Raw genomic sequence first — 21009 nt, 5'->3', positions numbered from 1 at the left:
ACTTTCTTCTTTCTAATTAACCAGTGGGAAAAAAAGTATTTTGAGACAAATTCCAAACATCTTCCCCCCAACATGTCCTTGTGTGCCATTGCTTTATATGCATGTAGTCCACAATATTTTTGTTTGCTTCCAGAAATTACTTGCGATAAGATGAATCGTGTCAACAGCTTGTATCTGCTGATAGCAAGAGAAGGAAAACATCCAAACCCACGCAAGTTGGAAAAAAATTGTCGATAACTTACTAAATTTGCATCTGTCTCATTTCTCATGGCACGCGTGCCCTTGTTAGGTATATAGTGCGTTCTTAATGTAGAGAATTTCACAATCCATCAAGTGATTATAGTGTTGTGTACACACGTTTTCATCATGTTGCTCAAAGTTTGTGTGTTGGTGGTGGCGTTTGCCGTTGCCTGTAATGGTGAGTATAGTTTGTCAGGTTTTTGTTTTAACATGATTTGCTTTTCATGAGGCCTGTTTTATTAAAGCTATAGTCCATCAGTTGCAGCCATCCGAAAAGTAACTGGCATAATTATTGTTGAAAAACATACTTGGTTGAAAGATAGTAAGGGGACTAAAGTCCCTGTGAAATTATTCTTTCTGGCAAGCTGTCTTTTTGAAGTAATCTACGAAAAGAAGGCCTTTCCAACGGTGCGTATTAAGACGCACATAGGAAAATTTAAATTAGTAGTTCGTTTTGTTATTCGGCAAAGCGCGCGCAAGCATTGGCACGACGCACACACGCTCGCGGTTGCTATAATTCGTCGGATCAGTGCACGACATCGCGCATAGCTGCAATCGGCTCAGTGAGAACGCGTCTCGAACGCTAAATTCAGGCCCAATTCAAAACATGATTCAGCAACTTTTGATTTGAAATTGAGATCCTAGAATGCTGTTATTTTCTTGGAATATACAGCTGAAGCTGAGCTGAAACTTCATCAGGTTAGTTGTTCAGTATCCTTCATTAGATTTTGAACACTTTTGTTGCTTCAAACGAACAAAATGCACAAGTTACAAATGATGGACTATATCTTTAAGGCTGACAATTTTCTCCCTGTCCTAATATGCTGCTTGTTACTTTGTTAGATATGTCTCCATTATCACTGCCAATATACCCCAGTTTGTAGGTTGGGTGGGGTTATACATGTACCTTAGAAAATAACAGGAATTCATTTTTGAGCATTCATCAGCTGCTACATGTGTGTATGTGGTTGTGAGTTCATTGGAACTCACCTAGGGAAAATAAAGTTTTTTTCTTAATTATCCTGATGACAGTATGGTTTTAACCTCAATTTTTTATAACATCAAATAACAGAGTTTTATAATAAGTGAACTGGATGCCATGGTAACAATGGGCATCCTACGTAATTGTTTTTGTACCATATTGATCTCTGGTAGAAGGTAGGAAAGATCACCGAATTTCATACTGATCAGCCAAAGCGTTCAGGAGTAATTGCAATAAGTTTCATTTTGTGGGGGTTGCGGCCCCACTCCCTGATACCCATAGGGTTATAACATTAGAAGTGGTGTGGACATTCAAGGGGTGATAACCAATAATAAGCTACCCCATTGAATAGGCTATCATATCAAAATATAAACTAGAGATGTATAGCAATAAAAAAAATAGGAACTAGATTTTGCTACCTCGGGTGGTACCAATTGGTGAATTTTGGGGTCCTGGCCCATGGATTATACTGACATACATCCGTGCAATCATCTTGTCTCCCCTGCAGCTTGTGGCGACCCTGCCATCACTCCAAGCAAGCTCTCTGTGGTCGGTGGAACGGAGGCCGTCCCCCACTCCTGGCCCTGGCAAGTCAGCCTTCAGCTTAGGAAGATTTTCGGTGGTTATGCCCACCACTGCGGGGGATCACTCATCAACAATGAGTGGATTGTTACCGCAGCGCACTGTGTGGATGGGTGAGTGCAGAACTTGTGTGCATTGTGCTACAAAGAAGTATAAAGTAAAGTCTGTTACGAGCCAATATTACCCATTAGACCAGCGTTTATCTCCAGTTTCGTTGGCATTTGACAACTAAGACTATTTCTATTCTGCCTGGATGAGATGCCAGTCCATAGCAGGTTACTACTCAGCTAATGCCGGTACCCATTTATACTCATGGGTGGAGAGAGGCAAGTGGAGGTAAAGTAGCTTCCCAACATATGACCAGCAGATGCAGGTGTGGAACCCCTGACCCTCTGATCATGAGTCACAGTCCCTAAAAGTTAGGCCACACTCACCCATATTTACATTGTATTACAGTCTACTTCATTCATCTTACCCAAATAGCAACTACATTTGCATATTTCCCTTGTGCCGGCAGGCCAATACGCTAAGCGCTTAATCGCACAGTAATGCGCCTCTTGGCACCCACCTATGATGCCATGCGGCGCCACCACCATATTGAATCTGCCTTTTTTCTCTTAGCGACGCAGGCAAGTTAGACGCTCTATTTAGACTAGTTGTTGTGCTTGGCATATCGTGATTTAGTCCAGTCCTTAACGGGTGAAGAGTAGCCGGATAACCCAAGGACTTAGCCTCAGGACTAGCACGAGTAGTACGTGCCACCCATAGCGAGAAGCGACAGACTTCTTCTCGGGGCATGGTCATTCCCGCCATGGCAGGCTTGATCAATGGCAGATAGGAACAGAGTCAATCTTTCCGGGGGCCTTACGACCATGACGTGTAGTCCTGCCCGACGCGAGAAGAGACATGCAGACTTCTTTTTGGGGCACGGCCATTCCTGCCACAGCAGGGTTGGTCAATAGCGGATAGGAACAGAGTCAATCCTTCCAGGGGCTGTACGAACACCACGTGTAGTCCTGCCCGACGTGAGAAGAGACAAACTTCTTCCTGGGGCATGGTCATTCTTGGGCAACATCACTAGACCTCAAGGATGCATACCTACACGTCCCAATCTACAGGCATCATTGCAATTACCTATGATTCAGATACAGGAGGGACACATACAAGTTCGCCGCCTTCCCATTTGGTCTATCCACAGCCCCACAAGTTTTTACAAGGATGTCACAAGTAGTAAGCAGCAAGCTTACGAAAACGAAACATCCTAATCTTCACGTATCTGGACGATTGGATAGTAATAGGGCTTTATCATCGACGAAACAAAGTCACACCCAACTCCAACACAGCATCCAGTCTTTTAAGGTACAGACATAGACTTGTGCTAAGGCACAGCGACTCCATCCGAAGACTGCATCCTAAAATCTTTGATGTTGTGGTCTCACGTTTCTTTCAAAGAATGTGGCCCCAACAAGAGCATGGCCTCGTGCTGTTAGGATTGATGGCAAGCAAGATCGATCTTGTACCTTATTGCAGGCTCCGCATGCGCCCCCTCCAGCTCCACCTACTGGCCCATTACAGACCGAAAAGGGATCTAATCCATCTTCAAGTTCCGATCACCGTAGATCTTCTTCCTCATCTCCATTGGTGGTCAGTCGATGAGAACTTACAGACAGGTCTCACCTTCCCCTATCCTCAGGCTTCCATAACCATCACAACTGATGCATCAAATCTCTGATGGGGAGTAACCCTCTCCCCATGCCAGATAGGCGGAACCTGGGGACCAGATTTCAAGGACTGACACATAAACATTCTGGAACTACAAGCAGTAGTCTATGCCCTACAACATTTCCAGCTGATTATAAAGGGACACACAGTACTAATCCAAACGGATAACACTACCTTGGTGTCGTATATCAATCGTTCAGGGTGGCACCCAATCGCCCCAACTGTGTTACCTAACTTAGGAAATCTTCCATTGGTGCATCCCACATTCCAAGAGATCAGAACAGGATCCGGGATGCCCTATCCAGGGGTTTGATAATTCCAACACAATGGACACTCAACAGAGAGATCGGCCGTCTGCTTTTCACCAACATCGTCAGACCTCACATCGACCTCTTTGCAACAGCCATCAATGCTCAGCTCCCAGTATTCTGCTCACGGCGCCCAGACCCCAAAGCATGGGCAGTGGACGCACTAGCAATAAAATGGGATGGGATGTTTGTGTGCATTTATCCACCAATATCCCTGCTCCCAAAGGTCCTAAACAAGTTAGAAAAGAAGACGAGCAGAATGTTGTTAATTGCCCCATTTTGGCCATGCCAGCCCTTGTTTCTGAGGCTGATCAGACTGCTAGTTTGCACTCTGTAAATACTACCTCAGAGAGCAGACTTAATATTCCAACTACAGTCCCTTTATCTTCATCCAGCCCCTGGGGACCTCCATCTAACTTGTTGGCCTCTGTGCAACAGTCGTTCTGAGCAGCAGGCCTTTCTCAAGATGCTGCTACTGTTCCAGCACACAGCCACCGAGCCTCTACAAGAACAATTTACGACTCAAGACTTTGGCATTATTACAACTGATGTGGACGGCAATCGGTTGAACCAACCTCAGCTTCTCTGACATTGTTTGGTGACTTTTTACTTAACCTTTATAATCGGAGTCTGAATAACTTGACTGTAGCAACAGAAGATGGTTCTGTGATCTCAAACAACAAAGCAGTGACCTATCTCCTCAAAGGAATGTTTGTTGAGCGTCCCCCAATAAGAAATCTGATACCTTCCTGGGACCTGAACCAAGTCCTTCAGTCATTAATGAAGCCCCCTTTGAGACCCCATAGCCTGGGTTCATTGTACCATATGACTCTTAAACTAGTATTTCTCCTGGCTGTAGCTACCTCGCAGAAGGAGTGAACTCCACTCCCTTTCAGTTGAACCTGGACACATCCGTTGGGATTCAGCTGGCGTCCGACTCATTCCCTCGTCCGACTCTTCCTGACTAAAAACCAATCCAGCTGTTTTATACCGGATATTTTTATACCAGAAATAGGTTCAATATCAATTATTGCTGCTGACAAAGTCTGGTGCGGGGTGCGTGCTCCTAAATGGTACATCAGCCAGACCAAGGCACTACATGAGACGATCTTACGACCGTTTATAACAACAACACATCCTCACAGTGCGGCGTCAGTGATTAAATTGACAAACCCGCATTGGCCTTCCAACAGATAAGGGTTCATCTAAAAAGAAGCCCCATGCTCATGAAGTGCGAGCACTGTCAACATCATGGGCTTTCTTCAGGGGAGTTCCCCTTGAAGATATCACAAAGGCAGCATGTTGGAAATCCTCTTCCACGTTCACATCTGCTGCTTCAAAGAAGTGCTCCAAACTGAGGATGCACCAGGCCGGACATTTCTGTCAGCGGCCATGGCCTCATCAAAAGGGAGCATGACAAGAGAGGAAACCTCCTAGAACATTAGGCGTACCTCCCTGGTGAGTCGAAAGGCGTTCACAAGTCTATGAGAGAATACAATTCACCCATATGCGCCTCTCACCCTACTCCAGATGTCAGTGCTATTCTATGCAAATGTTTGCTATTTGGGTAAGATGAACGAAGTAGACTTGTCCCACACGACTGCAGGGGGTGGGGTGGATTTATTCCCTCATATATTTTTATGAAGTGGTATAGAGAGGAACACATGGGAGGCCACATTTTTTTGTTTTTTTTTGTTCCCCGAAAAAGTGCGTCCGAACATTTTCTGCCCCCATTTTTAATATGAAAAGCAAGGGGAGGGGCACTAGGACTCTTCATGGCGTTGCTGCATGGTGTTGGTGGTGTACGCAGTGGCTGTCTAAAGTTGCTGCACTTTATTGTCAGGTGCCACTTGTTGTTAAGAATGACTGCTTTTGTCAATACTGGTTCATTGTTCCCATCCTTTTACCAGGTTAAAGCCATTGACAGTTATGAAATTCTGCAAAAGTCAGAGAAAAAACTCCGGAATAAATGATAGTTTGACAACTGTGGTCAACTATTTGGAATTAAAACACCTCACCCACAGATTCTGGGTCTTGATTGGCCGAGAGCGAGTCACATGTTACTTTTTAATTTTGCTATCTTTCTGTGCACGGCCAAAAGAACTATGCGCATAGCAACCAAAGTACTATACCATTAGCAACCAAAGTACTATTTCCACGGCGCGGTATTTGTGTGCAAATGCATGCTGGTGTGCACGTTGCGCGTTGTGCGTAGCGTGTATTATTCCAAAGAGAGTGCGCCGCAGACTTGGGTTCAAACATTTCGTGAAGGGTTAGTTTTTAAGAGAGAAATACATTTGCCACCAATTTTGTATTGAAATTGAAGTTTATTTCAACTGTGTTCAGATTTAAATAATGTAAAATATTAAAATCAAGCAGAATCTGTGGGTGAAGTGTTATAACACAAATATTGAATGCTTTATCTCGTGGTGAAGTAAAACTAGCCTCCCTCGATGATCCATGGACCATTCGGGAGGCTAGTTTTACTACACAACTCGAAGCATTCAATATTTATATTTATACAACACCTGCATAAATCCCCGTCATCTGATTGGTGAATTGTAGATCACGTGACATATTATTATTCGGTATAAAGCACGGTGCGACCATGTGTTATACCCATGCGTTATACCGTTTCACTTTGCGCTTGTTCCATGACGCGGTATTTGCGTGCAAAATGCATGCTGGTGTGCGCGTTCAGCGTAGCGCGTATTGTTCCAAAGAGCCAGCGCTACAGCGTTGGGTTCAAACATTTTCGTGAAGGGGTAGTTCAACATCTTTAAAATCGAAATAAATTGTAGTTTATAATTTACCAATCAAATGACGAGAATTTATTCAGGTGTTGTATAAAACAAATAACGAATGTATTACGTTCGTGCGATGGAAAGAATAATTTCATTCGGTGACAGATTGAATGTTCTATTCCACTCGGCTTCGCCTCGTGGAATAGAACATTCAATCTGTCACCTCATGAAATTATTCTTACCATCGCACTCACAAACATTCGTTATTTGTATAACATAGACCTGTGGTAGGATTCCCTTATTTTGACTTGATGAACAGAAGGAACTATTTTCATGAAAAAAATCCAAATGGCAAGTAAGAGATGCTAGCAATGCAACCATTTTTCAAACTGTCAAAAATGGTTTGACCAGGGGGTCATCTAATAAGTAGGAGAGATTAATACCCAGTGGTTGAACCACATTTAACTCTTAAACTTGCCGTAACGGTATGTCATTCATTTAAGAAATGCTGATTTCCCCTCCACAAAAAGTACCCGAAAAATTCAAATGCATTTATCTTTCATTAACCATAAGTCCACGTTATTCTCCCTGTCCCATTCAGGAGAGAGGCTACCTACAATTGGAAGATCTGGCTCGGCGCCCACGATAACTACTATTTGGAGTCCGGCACGGTGGAGAAAACTGTTTCTAAGGTTGTCAGACATGCACAGTATAATGGCGCGATCATTACCAATGACATTGCCATGATGAAACTGTCTTCTCCTGTAACTCTCGGCAATACTATCAACACAGTGTGCCTACCATCGCGCACCTACACATCAGGCAATGCATACGTGACAGGATGGGGAGACACTCAGAGCCCTTGGCCAGGTGAGAGCACACATATGCATGGCAGCTTAAACTGAACAACTTGTCATTTCAGTTCATTAACAAGTTCAATGTCTGTTCAACTCCGATTCATAAAATGTCTTCTTTTTTTTCAAACATTATTGATAGTGGTTCCCCCATCCCAACATACTAAAACTTTCGATAAGGCCAAAAAAAATAATAAGTCGGTCTCTGGTCAGCGCGCGCGTCGATTTTAATCATGCACGTCAATCTTCTTTTTTCTAAAATGTTCTGCGGTAGCTCCAACAGCGCCCTCTTTTGCCGCACCTCAATTTTTTTTTACCAAAGAGCACCAAGGAATGGGAAATTGCACCAAGGCAAATGATCGAGAGCACCAAGGCAAATTATGGAGGACAACAATGTACATGAGGACACCAAAAAAGCAAAATAGTACTCCACCTTATCTGTACAATCCAAGCTTGAAGAAAAAGAAAAAAAAGGCCCCCCCCCCCAAAAAAAAAAGCCGCGTCAATTTCGGAACTTTGGTCTGACCAGAGACCGAATATATATTTTTTTTTGGCCTAAGGTGCAATTGCATTTTTGTGTTCTTGAAAATGAATGTACATGAAATGACGTGTGCAGTGGCATTTTCAAAGTGGGGGGTGGGCACTTTTTAAATTTGGACAGGGGCACCCTTTTCTATGTTTTTCTTATCATTCAATGTTACACCCTGCCTATTGTGGGTTTGTGAGTTTGTTTCTGCATTCAATAGGGGAAGTTGAACAATAGAAGGACAATAGGACAACAGTACAAACAAAGGAGGGACAATAGGGGTCCCCAATTGCAGGCAAATACACACTTACAAGGGTTTCAAACCGTTTGTAAGGGTTTTGTTTGATTTCTTCTTTTCATCTATTTTGCAAACAGATGATAACATTTGACATGACCTCTGGTTGTTGATCGTTTTCTAGGCTCTTACCCTGATAAGCTACAGCAAGTGATGACACCCATCATGAACCATGACCTCTGCGTCCAAAGGATGGCAGCTGCAGTGCCCGGAATCCCTGTAGACAATACAATGATCTGTGGTGGATTTGACAATGGGCAAAAGGGAGCATGCTTTGTGAGTACACAAATCAAAGAGCCCCTCTCTCTGCACAGCAAACATTTTTACACCCCCGCCCCTTCGATCATGTTTGAATACCACAGCTGTGACCCGATCGCGACTCGGTCGCTTTCAGATATTGACCTTGACATTTGATTCGATGTTACATACTAGAGAAAGAGAGAATATCCCAATCTGATTGAGCATACATTTGTGACAAGCTTGAAATAGAAATTCAACTGAAAAAATGACTCAGGATATTTTTCACTTGAATGTTTGATCAATATGCAGAGTTGTAACAAGTCGCTGATTTTTGTAACTCGAGTCGAGTCGAGTCATTTTAAAGAAGTGACTCGAGTCGAGCTGAGTCATTTTAAAGAAGTGACTTGAGTTGAGTCGAGTCATTATGTCAAGTAGGTCAAGTCGAGTCGAGTCAAATATTTAGCTCGAGTCAATTCGAGTCACGAATATTTTAACATTATTCAAAATGTATAAAAGGTGGGCATAAATTTAGCCGGCATTCGAATCCAAGGGGCTTTATAAGAAATCGCCCAAAGCCAATGACGAAACAACGAATTGGAAAATGTGTTTAAATTCCGGTTCCTGAATAGTATTTTAAGTTAATTAAAGAAATTAAGTGTCAAAGGTTCAGTCCATCAAAATGATTCTCAAAAGGATTTTTTGATAATATAGTTTTTGGATTAACAGCACCACCAAATGTCCACGTTGCCAAGTGTCCCCCTTCCCCCCACTGGTTTCAATTCTCCCCCTTCGCGAAAAATGTCCCCGAGTGAGACAAGCCTTTCACCATGTTGACGGCAGAAATATGACAGCCAGGATTTCCATATAAAGGGAAAAAGTGTGCAACCATTAGAAGTTGTGAAAACTTTCACTTGTTACTTTTTTTGTTATCAACTTGCAGGGTGACAGTGGGGGACCATTTGTAATCAAGAACAGCAGCGGCAAGTGGGAGTTAGCGGGCATTGTCAGCTGGGGAGACGACCCTTGTGCTCAGGTTGGCGTCCCATCCATTTACGCTGACCCCTTCTACTTCCAGAGTTGGATCCAGAACACAATGGCAACCAATTAGCGTGTTGAATCTGTTTAATATTAAAACAACAATAACAGCAGAACACAAATGCCCAATATCCAAGCATGACTCAAGCAGGCAGTCACATATGAAAGTGTTTTGATTGCTTAAACAATTATTAAAAGACAATATTTACCCTTATAGAGGATGTGATATAACCTGAATTTCATCTTATGTTTGACCTTTGTCCTATTTCCACATTTGAAAATGGCAGACTTTTGGCAAAAAGTTTCACCAAGTGGTCATTGACTAGTCTATGGAATATCCCCATGGAGTATCCCTTTGCACAACAAGGGTCTATGGTATGTGAGCAAATTTGACGATTAATGATGGAACTGGAATGGGTCTTGACCTAGAGATTCTGACCAATCAGCGAATGATCATCACATAATGCTTGTAATGCGAACGCTGCTTGCGCCTCATGCCCGCGATGAGCATTCGCGTGTCCTATATGCGCAACCTTTTGCTAACAGTTTTGAAAGCCAATGTCATGTCTAGTTTTTATTAGATCTCTACTCCAAATTGACCTATCAACAGCCTAGTCAAATTTTGGAATGAAACGACGTCACCGCCAACTCTGATTGGCTGGCATATATAGTACAGGGTTGCATACATTTCCATGCTTAGGTATATCAGACATTAATAACACATAGGACCTGACACAGAGGGCTCCATTGGACAATGGGTGATACTCACTAGTCTTTGACTACAAGAACTGGAGATTTATTTTAGGGGTTAGACCACAATCGATGGGGAAAGCTTCATGGAAAGATATTTGAAATGTTAAATCGAATAAATTCACTGATTATATTCACAACACTCAAAAATTCACTTAAATCTGAAGGAAATGGCGGTTAAGTGGAGCAATTGTGAAAGGGAACTATTTCCTATAGATTGTTTACACTGCAGCCATCATGGAGGTGTGTGCTTTTCCAGAATAATTGCGATCCGTATCTTGCGCCAGACCCAAGGTGTACGGGTCGGTCTGGTCAAGCTAAGGATCCAACTGAATTGCTTAAGTTTCAATAAAGATGCCCCGTTCATGTATACAACTTATATCTTGAAATATTGTCCTTTTGTTTTCACACCAGCATATTGACTTTCAAAAAGTAATTCACAAAACATCCACCCAACATTAATACCCCCCCCCCCCCGAAAAAGGAAACACAGCTGGTTCTTGTCAGTGAACCTGAATTACATATACCAATACTGAAGAACAAAATTGGTTTTAAACAACTGTTAATCATACTTTGTGCCAAATGTATGTAGCATTACCCAACATAAAACAAAAGTGACAAAATGTTACTCCTTTGTCTTAGAACTCCCTTGTCAATATTAGGTTTTACCCTTCACGGACATGTACACTGTATACTCAGTGTGTTAATCCCTTGAGTGAAAGTGAGAACAAAATAACCCGGGTGGGACTTGAACCCACGACCTGCTATCCACTGTCCAGTACAGACATCATACCACTCGACCACCAAGCTTGTGGGATTGGTTGGCTGGTTGAATGTAGCAGCGTGTGCCTGCTTCCATTTAGAAATTCCTCTTCATTGTCATCGTGTTACGTTTACTTATTGACTTAACAGAGTTTTTTTTTTCAGAGTACTTTTGCTTGAAAATCTTTTGAATTTTAAGGCACTATGCACGGTGTCCTTCAATTGCATTTTTGTTCCATGGGGATGAGGGAGTAAGCAATGGAGCTTTCAGTTTAAAAGGAGCCCTATAAAAATCACAATTTCAAGTCTAAAAGATACATGATCATTATTCAATGAAATCAAACTGACAAAAGGATGCATGTACGAGGGAAAGACATGCTGCCAACGAATGCACCACTCGTGTTTTATCTGATATAAGTTAATACTCGTTTATGTTCTTTATTTACATAGTTTTTCAAGCTCTACACAATCAGCACATACACAAAATCAGCACATGAAAAAGGGGTAAGATTTTGACATATTAGTTGCAAATAAATGTTCACTGAGTCAAACTGATATGTGCATGTAAATGTTACAGAATAAAACTTGAGGTTCTTGTTTGTTGAGTTACAAACGCAGAGTGGTCGGGCTGGCATCTATTTCATATGTCATAAACTTTGCCACAATAATCAACTGAAAATTGTTGAAACATTTGTCAGCCTACTGCTAGAGGGCGCTTTAGCATTTAATGACGTCACCGGTAATTTTTTTCTAAAGTGCAACGGTAGCCAGAGACTACATCTTTTTCCACTTTCTAATTATAAGGCACTTCCGGTTTGGACCAGAAGTAAGGGTCACGTGCGGATTAGGTGACACACAATAAAATGAAGATCCTGGGTTATCCTGCAAAAATCAAGTTCAGGTCTCTCACGGATAATTTTATATTGATTTTCAAAGATTAAATCTAGAAATCTTTTATCACTTGTAATTTGTCTCCCGATCGATGATGTCATCATGACGTCAGAGTAATATGCACCACTCGGGATGAGTGTCAATATGATGTTGCAAGTTGCAAGTTCATACCAACCCGTTTAGGAGAAAACCTTGGAGAAGTATTGTCCGGAAACTAAGAAAGAAAGAAAGAAACAACATTTAACAGAACAATTCTAAACAGTGGTCGGATTGTGCCCGACCAGTCAATAAGTCTTCCCCGACAGCGTCAATACAATCTCAATCAATTAATCAATCTTGCACCATGTCACGAAGGACGTTGGCTCCCCAAATTTTCACTCTCCGCTCCTGTCTATCTTGCGCTCTACGTTGTTCCAGGTAGAAGGTGCTGTTAACCATGATGTCATTTTCCCATCTCTTCCTTGGCCTACCCCGTCTATTTTTCCACAGTGACTGTTTCTAACAGGATGCGTTTTGTATTAAACTCTGCTGTTTTCCATTCTCACTATGTGGCCAAACAAGGCAAGTTAGGATTTGTAGAGGTGTAAGGTGCCTCTAGTGAATTACCATCAGCCGAAATTCTCCTCCACGCCTTTTCATTTCGCACCTTGTCTTGCCAAGAGATGTTCAGAGTTTTATTTTAACAGCGCATCTGGAAGGCTTTCTTGTGTTCATGGACCCTGTCGAGCAGATCGAATCTGAAGGTCGGCTTCTGTCTCAGCTAACAGAGCGAAGTCATCTGCGAATCGCAGGTCCCGCAGTCTGTACGCACATGCATTTATCCCAAGCTGGTCGCATTCAGCCAAAGCTTCGACAGGATATTTTCCCGGACAGACACTGAACAGATCAGGAGACAAGAGGCACCCATTATGCAGCTCTTGGCCTTGTACTTTTGTATGGAGCCAAGTCGTGGACGCTGACAGCCAAGCTCGACAGATCACTGGACGGCGTCTACACACGAATGCTTTGGATGGCACTCGACATCAGTTGGGAAGACCACGTGCCAAACACCCAGCTCTATGGCACCTTGCCCAGAGTGTCTGCCAAGGTCAGGGAACGGAGGATGAGGCTGGCGGGCCACTGTGTGCATCACCCAGAGCTAGCTACGAGCCCACTAGTAATATGGGAACCCATTGATGGAGCTAGGAGCATGGGCAGGAAGAGACTCTCGCACGTCGACCAACTGAAGAGGGACGCAGCGCAACAAGATTCCATTGAGCTGAGGAAGCTGATGCTAGACCGGGATGCGTGGAAGGTGACCATCAGAGGTTCCCGAGAAGGCGTCAGCTGAAGACGACCTCTCGCATCATCATTGGCCTTGTTGTACCGATCCTTGATGCTGACCAGTTTGCCAGGGATACAAACCATAATGCCACACACGGTCCAATGCCTTTTTATAATTATAGTCAATCAACACAGCATACACCTGTCCACCTTGGTTCTCCAGTTGATGTAAACCTGTTTCACTGTGCTGTGCACGGCTCGAAAACCTGCCTCTTCTTCATTTCACTTCACGTCATGCGCCTTCTAATACATCTTGAAGAAGTTTGCTACCTTGGTTTGCTACCAAGGCTGATTGTTCTCCTAACAGCTGGTATCTTCCTTCTTTGGTAATTTTACAATGATGGTTTTGCCTACTCGTCGGGTATCCTTTAGGATGTCCAAATATCATTACATATTCAACCAAAACTCGTGGTTATACAAGACCAAATTGAATTTGGTCTTGTATGACTATAACTTTTGGTTGAATTTAACAGATATTTTAACCCAAATAATTGATTATAGAACAACCCAATTTTGGGTAGTTGCACTTTTAACCCTTTCTTGGGTAAAATTAACCCAGGCTATTGTTTAGTGCTGCATGGAACCCAACAGCTGCACCTTACTGCTGACCCATGAAACTTGGTCACGTACCAAATAAACTATCCCACAAACACAAAGTGTTTAAACCCAGGACTTTCAATTGACGTTCTTATAACTTCTTCTGTTTGTCCTGATATTGTACAGCTCTGTAACTTGTCTCGGTGGAATCTTGCACATTTTTCAAATAAATTCAATAGGCTTTGAAAGACCGCAGGCCTATCCCCACATGCACACAATACTAACATTATTACGTGCTAAGTCATTTTGTACATAAAAACGTGCAAAAAGCCAATTACAAGGTATTAGTTGATTGCCTGTTTGTATGATGTTTTTATTTGGGTTATCAAACTTTTGTCTCTGCTCAGTGATACCTCAATTTTTAGAGATGCTATACTGCATCTCTGCAGCTGTGTGCTTCATGTTGCGATATCTTGTAGATATTGGGTGGACCAAATATAACCTAATTCAACTCATTTTTTTTTTTTTTTTTCAAGTAGATAAGACAAACACGCAAGGGTGTGCCAAGTCCACATGTTCTGATATGATTACAGCTTGCAATGTGAACTCAACTCTGCCCATTTTTGTGGTGTCCACTATATGAGGGCAGCATACTGCTGTAGATTCACTCACCATTTAGTTGGATATGGACACACTGTTCAGGTATGGCCCCAAACTTTGGAATACAATCAGCGACATAGGGAAACTAGTTCATTCGTATCGCATAACAGTTGCCCTGTCTGTGTATTGCTAATTTCTTTTACTTAACAAAATTGAAGGCATGAAAATTGAGTATTTGTCAAAAAGAGGCCATAATGATGAGAAATACTACTGCAGATGAGGAGTTGTCCTCGATCAGTTCCATTCATAGGACACGAGCCACACCCCGACCCATATTTGGTGTATTATTTTGTTTTTGTTTTGACATTTTTGGAGCACTAGTTAGCAACAATCCAAAATGATAGAAGCTTTCGTACATTACGCCAAAGACAAGTAACAGTCCAACTTTCCCCCTTTTTTAATTAACCAGTGGGAAAAAAAGGTATATTGAGACAGTTAAACTCCAAACACCTCCCCAAACATATCCTAGTGTGCCTATTGTTTAATAATATTTCACAATATTTTTGTTTGCTTGCAGAAATTACTTGTGATAAGAAGAATCATGTCAACAGCTTGTATCCGATGATAGCAAGAAAGAAAAAACATCCAAACCCACGCAAGTTGGAAAAAAATTGTTGATAACTTACCAAGTTTGCATCTGTCTCATTTCTCATGGCACGAGTGCCCTTTTAGGTATATAGTGCGTTCTTAATGTAGAGAATTTCACAATCCATCAAGTGATTATAGTGTTGTTCACACACGTTTTCATCATGTTGCTCAAAGTTTGTGTGTTGGTGGTGGCGTTTGCCGTTGCCTGTAACGGTGAGTATATAGTTTGTCAGGTTTTTGTTTTAACATGATTTGCTTTTCATGAGGCCTGTTTTGTTTAGGCTGATGGTTTTCTTGCTGTCGTCATATGCTGCTTGTTACTTTATTAGTTAAGTTTGCTGATTTTGACATCTTCCTGACCATGGATGTAGATGAGTCCTTTAAAAGTCCCTGCAAGTCCATGCATCACAAGTCCTTCAGTCCCAGTTCACATCACAAGCTATTTAAATGAGCTTTGACAAAGGCAAATTCCTTATATTGTTCATCTACTGTTTTCTGTGGTTGGACTTGTGATGATTTGTGATGGACTCGACTACATCCCTGCTCTGACCCCAAGTAAAGGTAGGTAGTCTAAATATAACACTTCAGGGGGAGTACATTCTCACTAATTCTCCTCAATTAGTGTATACATCCACATTGACATACATGTACATCCGTGCAATCATCTTGTCTCCCCTGCAGCTTGTGGCGACCCTGCCATCACTCCAAGCAAGCTCTCTGTGGTCGGTGGAACGGAGGCCGTCCCCCACTCCTGGCCCTGGCAAGTCAGCCTTCAGCTCAGGAAGACTTTTGGTGGTTTTTCTCACTGGTGCGGGGGATCACTTATCAACAATGAGTGGATTGTTACCGCAGCGCACTGTGTGGATGGGTGAGTGCAGAACTTGTGTAACATTGTGCTTAATGTAAGTAATGAAGTATGTCATAAGGGCGTCAATCACTTTTCAGAAGTGTTGGGGGGGGGGGAACAAACCTTGCTCAGAACTAATGCGAGTTTAGATTTTATAACACCTCGCCCACAAATTCTGTGTTTTGATAGGCCGAGAGCGAGTCACATGATACTTTCTATTTTTGCTATCTTTCTGTGCATGGCCAAAAGTACTATACCCGTAGCAACCAAAGTACTATACCATTAGCAACCAAAGTACTATATCCACGGCGCAGTAATTGTGTGTAAATGCTTGCTGGTGTGCGCATTGCGCGTAGCGCGTTTTGTTCCAAAGAGAGCGCGCAACGCGCAATGTACCCCTATGCATTTTGCACACAGTGCATTTTACACATAGTACTTTGGTTGCTACGGCTATAGTACTTTGGTTGCTATGGGTATAGTACTTTTGGCTGTGCACTGAAAGAAAGCAAAAATAGAAAGTACCATGTGACTTGCTCTCGGCCAATCAAGACACAGAATCTGTGGGTAAGGTGTTATAAAATCAGATGTAGGCTATAATTTTGGGGTGACAAACGATATCATATCCCCCACTTTCTAACCCCCCCCCCCCTCCAGGTTTGGGATACAAGGGCTAATGGCATGTAAAAGTCAGTACCCCACGCAGTCGCGAATTGGGAAGTGGCTTTGAAATCATGAATTGTTGCAGTGATGTCACAAATTTACATTAAGATAATATTTATGTGGATCCGTGCTATATCGATCGCAGTTGTATTAATACAGGTTCAGAAATTTGCTTGGGAAATGACTGTATTGATGCAGAAGGCTAGAAGAAGAAATTCAGATGTGCTCTTTGTGATTGTCAAGGTTGCCACTGCCTTTTAAATTTACTTTCAAGTAAATTAAAGCATATTACATGATAGTTCGACAAATGTGGTTAACTAGTTGGAACTAGACCTGTGGTATTATTCCCTTACTTTCTCTCGAAGAACAGAAGGGACCATATTGTCATGAAAAAAAAAAATCAAATGACAAAAAAGAGATGCTAGCTATGCAACCACTTTTCAAACTATCAAATAAATGGTTTGACTAGGGTAATCTATGCATGTTACGGTGTTAGTAAGGAAAGACGATCCATGGTTGAACCAGAGTTAGCTCTCAAACTTTCTGTATTATTAAGAAATGCACCTTTCCCCTCCTTAATTGAAATGCCATATATCTGTCATTAACCTTAAGTCAACGTTATTCTCCCTGTCCCATTCAGGAAAGAGGGTACGTACAATTGGAAGATCTGGCTCGGCGCCCATGATAACTACTATTTGGAGTCCGGCACGGTGGAGAAAACTGTTTCTAAGGTTGTCAGACACGCACAGTACGATAGCGTGAGAATTTCCAACGATATTGCCATGATGAAACTGTCTTCTCCTGTAACTCTCAGCAATACTATCAACACAGTGTGCCTACCATCGCGCACCTGGACATCAGGCAATGCATACGTGACGGGATGGGGAGACACTCAGCAGTGGGGTCAAGGTGAAAGCATGCATACCCTTGTCATTTCAGTTCATTAACAAGCTTATATAACACCCAAGTAAATCCTCGTTATTTGATTGGAGGATTGTAAGTCACGCTGCATTTGTTAATCGAACCATTGTACGACCTACATCATAACCGTGTATTTTTGGTGCACATTTTCGTCCCATCCCTCTTTGCTTTTGATCCAGTGCATGCCACGTGCACGCTAACAAGACGCGCAGGGGCCAGCACAATGCGATCTTTGCACTATATACATCATATCATGCGTTATCAAGTATAAAACTTGCCGGTATAGTCCATCATTTGTAATTTGTGCATTTTGTTTTCGAAGCAACAAAAGTGCTCAAAATCTAAAAAGGGTGCTGAACAACTAACCTGATTAAGTTTCAGAGCAGCTTCAGCTGTATATTTTGAGAAAAACAACATTCTAAGATCTCGACTCAAATCAAAACTTGCTGAATCCTGTTTTGAAGTGGGCCTGAATTCAGGGTCCAAGACACGTTCTCGCTTGCCTACTGCAGCTATGCGATTTCGCACACCGATCCGACGAATTATAGCAGCCACGCGAGCGTGTACGTCGTGTCAAGGCTTGCGCGCGCTTCGCCGAATAAAATAAACGAACTAGTAAACAGACATTTCCAACAGTGCTTCTTAAGACGCACTGTTGGAAAAGGCCTTTTTTCGTTGATTTCTTCAAAATGACAGCTTGCCAGAAAGAGTAATTACACAGGCCGTTTAGTTCCCTTACTATCTTTCAACCAATATGTTTTCAACAATAATTACGCCAGCTTTTTGGATAGGTGCAAATGATGGACTCTGGCTTTAATGCAGTTGTCATGATGTAGGTTTTTTTGGCATTATATTAAGAGCTTATGTTTAGTTTAATTAGAGTCCGATGATTTGACTTGTAAACTTTTGTTATCCTTGAACAAGCTGAAAAAAGTAATGGATATGACACAATTTTGTGAGTTTTTATTTTGTTCTTAAAAGTTTTATCCTCCAATCGAATGACAAAAATCTACTCGGATGTTAAATAAAACATATTCTCACCACTGCACTCATAAACATTCATTATTTGTATACAATATGTCTGATCCAATCTGACAAAATGTGTGAGTATGTTATTTGTAATTGGATAGAAGTAATTGGTCATCATTTTTCCCCAAACATCATTGACAGTGGATCCCCCAGCCCATCATCAATCAAGAAGCATGAAACAAATTTTATATTCATAAAATGAGTAAATTATACAACGTACGTCATGCAGTGACTTTCTTTAGGACTTTCTGATGACAAAAGTATCTTGATGACATACCTGTGAAATGGAGAGGTCTGTTATCCTGGAACTGTTCTTGAAGTGGATAAAAGAAAACTTTGGGAATATAAATAGTCAAAGCATAAAAAAGGTGTATATACAAAGCCTGTTTTGTTCATGGTTTTGTGTTTGTTTTCTTTTCATCTATTTTGCAAACGGATGGTAACATTTGACATGACTCCTGGTTGTTGATCCTTTTCTAGGCTCTTACCCTGATAAGCTACAGCAAGTGATGACACCCATCATGAACCATGATGTCTGCGCCCAAAAGTTGTCTATAGACAATACAATGGTTTGTGGGGGATTTGCCAATGAGGAGAAGGGGGCATGCAGCGTGAGTATACAATCCCCTCCCTCAATATAGCAAACCTTTTGAAAAATTACGAATTGCACCCCTCCCCCTTCGCCCATCATCATGTTTGAATACCCTAATCTGATTTAGCATAAGGGCCTACATGTGAGACAAGCGTGAAATGAGAATGCGACTTAAAAAATGACACGAGGGATATTTTTTTCCACGTTTCTTTCAAGTTTTTGATCAATATGTGACATTAACCGTCAAAGGTTCAGCCATTATGGTGATTCTAAACAGGATTTTTTGGATGATAGTTTTTTGATTAACAGCACCTCTAAATGTCCAATGGGGGTCAAGTGTCTCCCAAACTGGTGTCAAGTGACCCCCTTCGCCAAAAAAATATCCCTGAGGGAGAATTAAGGTTGGGGTTGACAATCTGTAAGCCTCTACTTTGGGACATGTCTTTCACCATTTTAACAGAAGCAATAAGTGACAGCCAGGATTTCTTTCATCAAGGGAAAAGTGTGCAATCGTTATAGCTGTGACAAATTTCACTTGTGACATTTTTTTGGTTTGGCAATGGTCGTGTAACTTTCCAAGTTTTCTTCAATTTAACAGATGATGAAAACAAGATACCCAGTGTCACATACTATAGACATAATGTTTATTAATGGCATGGTGTTCCAGCTACTTCCTTGGACTCCCTTTATAGCCATACTTATTTTAATTTGTCTCCAAGTTGAATAGTGTATTCACAAAAAGGCGAAACTAAGATAAATATTTCCAGACCCCAAAAAACTGCTTCAGGATAATGGGAAAAACCAGAGATACTGGTAGTCTTATTACGTCCTTTGTTTTGTTATCAACTTGCAGGGTGACAGTGGGGGACCATTTGTAATCAAGAACAGCAGCGGCAAGTGGGAGTTAGCGGGCATTGTCAGCTGGGGAATTATACCTTGCGCTCAGCCTGGCATCCCATCCGTTTATGCTGACCCCTTCTACTTCCAGAGTTGGATCCAGAACACAATGGCAACCAATTAGCGTGTTGAATCCGTATTATATTAAACCAATAACAACAGAACACAAAATTCAAGCATGACTCAAGCAGGCAGTCATATATGAAAGTGTTTTGATTGCTTAAAACCATTATTGGGTGGGGAGCTAAAACAACAACAATACTTTCCCTTATTATGATATAAATTGAATTTTATCTTTAGTTTGACCTATCACTGGTTGAGTGCATGTAGCTGTCAACTGTAAAAGATCCATAATAGTCAATAACATGTGTGAAATAAAAACATTCTCCCAGAATAATAGCGATCCATACCTCGTGCCAGGCCCAAGGTGTACCAGTCACAGTGCAATTCTGGTTAAGCTAAGGATCCAACAGAATTGCTTGAATTTGAATAAAAAATGCCCCGTTCCTGGATACAGTTTCTCTGTTAAAATTGTGTTTTTTTTAACAGTTTTGTTTACTTTCACAAAAGTAATTCCCAAAAATGTTATTTAGATCCACCCAACATTAATGAACCCCCCCCCCAAACACACACAGCTGGTACTTATGAACCTGAATTAAATATACCAATACTGCAGAACAAAATTGGTTTAAAACAACTGTTATTCATACTTTGTGCCAAAATTATGTAGCATTACCCAACATAAAACAAAAGTGACCTAATGTTACTTCCATGGCTCAGAACTTCTCTTCAATACTTAGGTTTTTCCCTTCACCGACGTATAAACACTGTACACTCAGTGTGTTACCAACTGAGTGAAAGTGAAAAAAATCACTCAAGTGGGACTTGAACCCACGACCTGCTTTCCAGTGCGCTGATGTCTTACCACTCGACCACCGAGCTTGTAGGATTGCTTGGTTGGTTGAATCTGAGCAGCGGGTTCCTCCTTTCTCTTAGAAATTCCTCATTTTCATTATTTGCAGTA

At 41.7% G+C, this 21009-nt stretch overlaps 1 protein-coding gene across 1 annotated transcript; it reads left to right on the top strand.

Annotated features, from left to right (window-relative positions):
- The first annotated feature begins 167 nt into the window (after positions 1–167).
- On the top strand, positions 168–20501 carry LOC119721522. The gene is made up of 11 exons (XM_038191599.1): positions 168–418; positions 1731–1917; positions 7180–7448; positions 8378–8529; positions 9434–9600; positions 12958–13252; positions 15132–15252; positions 15721–15907; positions 17187–17455; positions 18977–19107; positions 19942–20501. Exons 1-11 carry the CDS (start codon positions 367–369, stop codon positions 20107–20109), a joined length of 1998 nt encoding a protein of 665 aa, XP_038047527.1. The 5' UTR covers positions 168–366; the 3' UTR covers positions 20110–20501.
- Positions 20502–21009: the final 508 nt, after the last annotated feature.

This window comes from Patiria miniata, unplaced genomic scaffold (genome assembly GCF_015706575.1).
Source record: "Patiria miniata isolate m_02_andy unplaced genomic scaffold, ASM1570657v1 HiC_scaffold_13, whole genome shotgun sequence".
Classification (NCBI taxonomy): domain Eukaryota; kingdom Metazoa; phylum Echinodermata; class Asteroidea; order Valvatida; family Asterinidae; genus Patiria; species Patiria miniata.
This window is presented reverse-complemented; position numbering and strand designations above follow the sequence as displayed.

Excerpts from the sequence above, each read along its gene's own strand:
- LOC119721522 (XM_038191599.1), top strand. The coding sequence starts at position 367 with ATGTTGCTCAAAGTTTGTGTGTTGGTGGTGGCGTTTGCCGTTGCCTGT. Across the intron at positions 8,530-9,433 it reads GGCAAAAGGGAGCATGCTTT|GGTGACAGTGGGGGACCATT; the intron begins GTGAGTACACAA and ends ATCAACTTGCAG. Across the intron at positions 19,108-19,941 it reads AGGAGAAGGGGGCATGCAGC|GGTGACAGTGGGGGACCATT; the intron begins GTGAGTATACAA and ends ATCAACTTGCAG.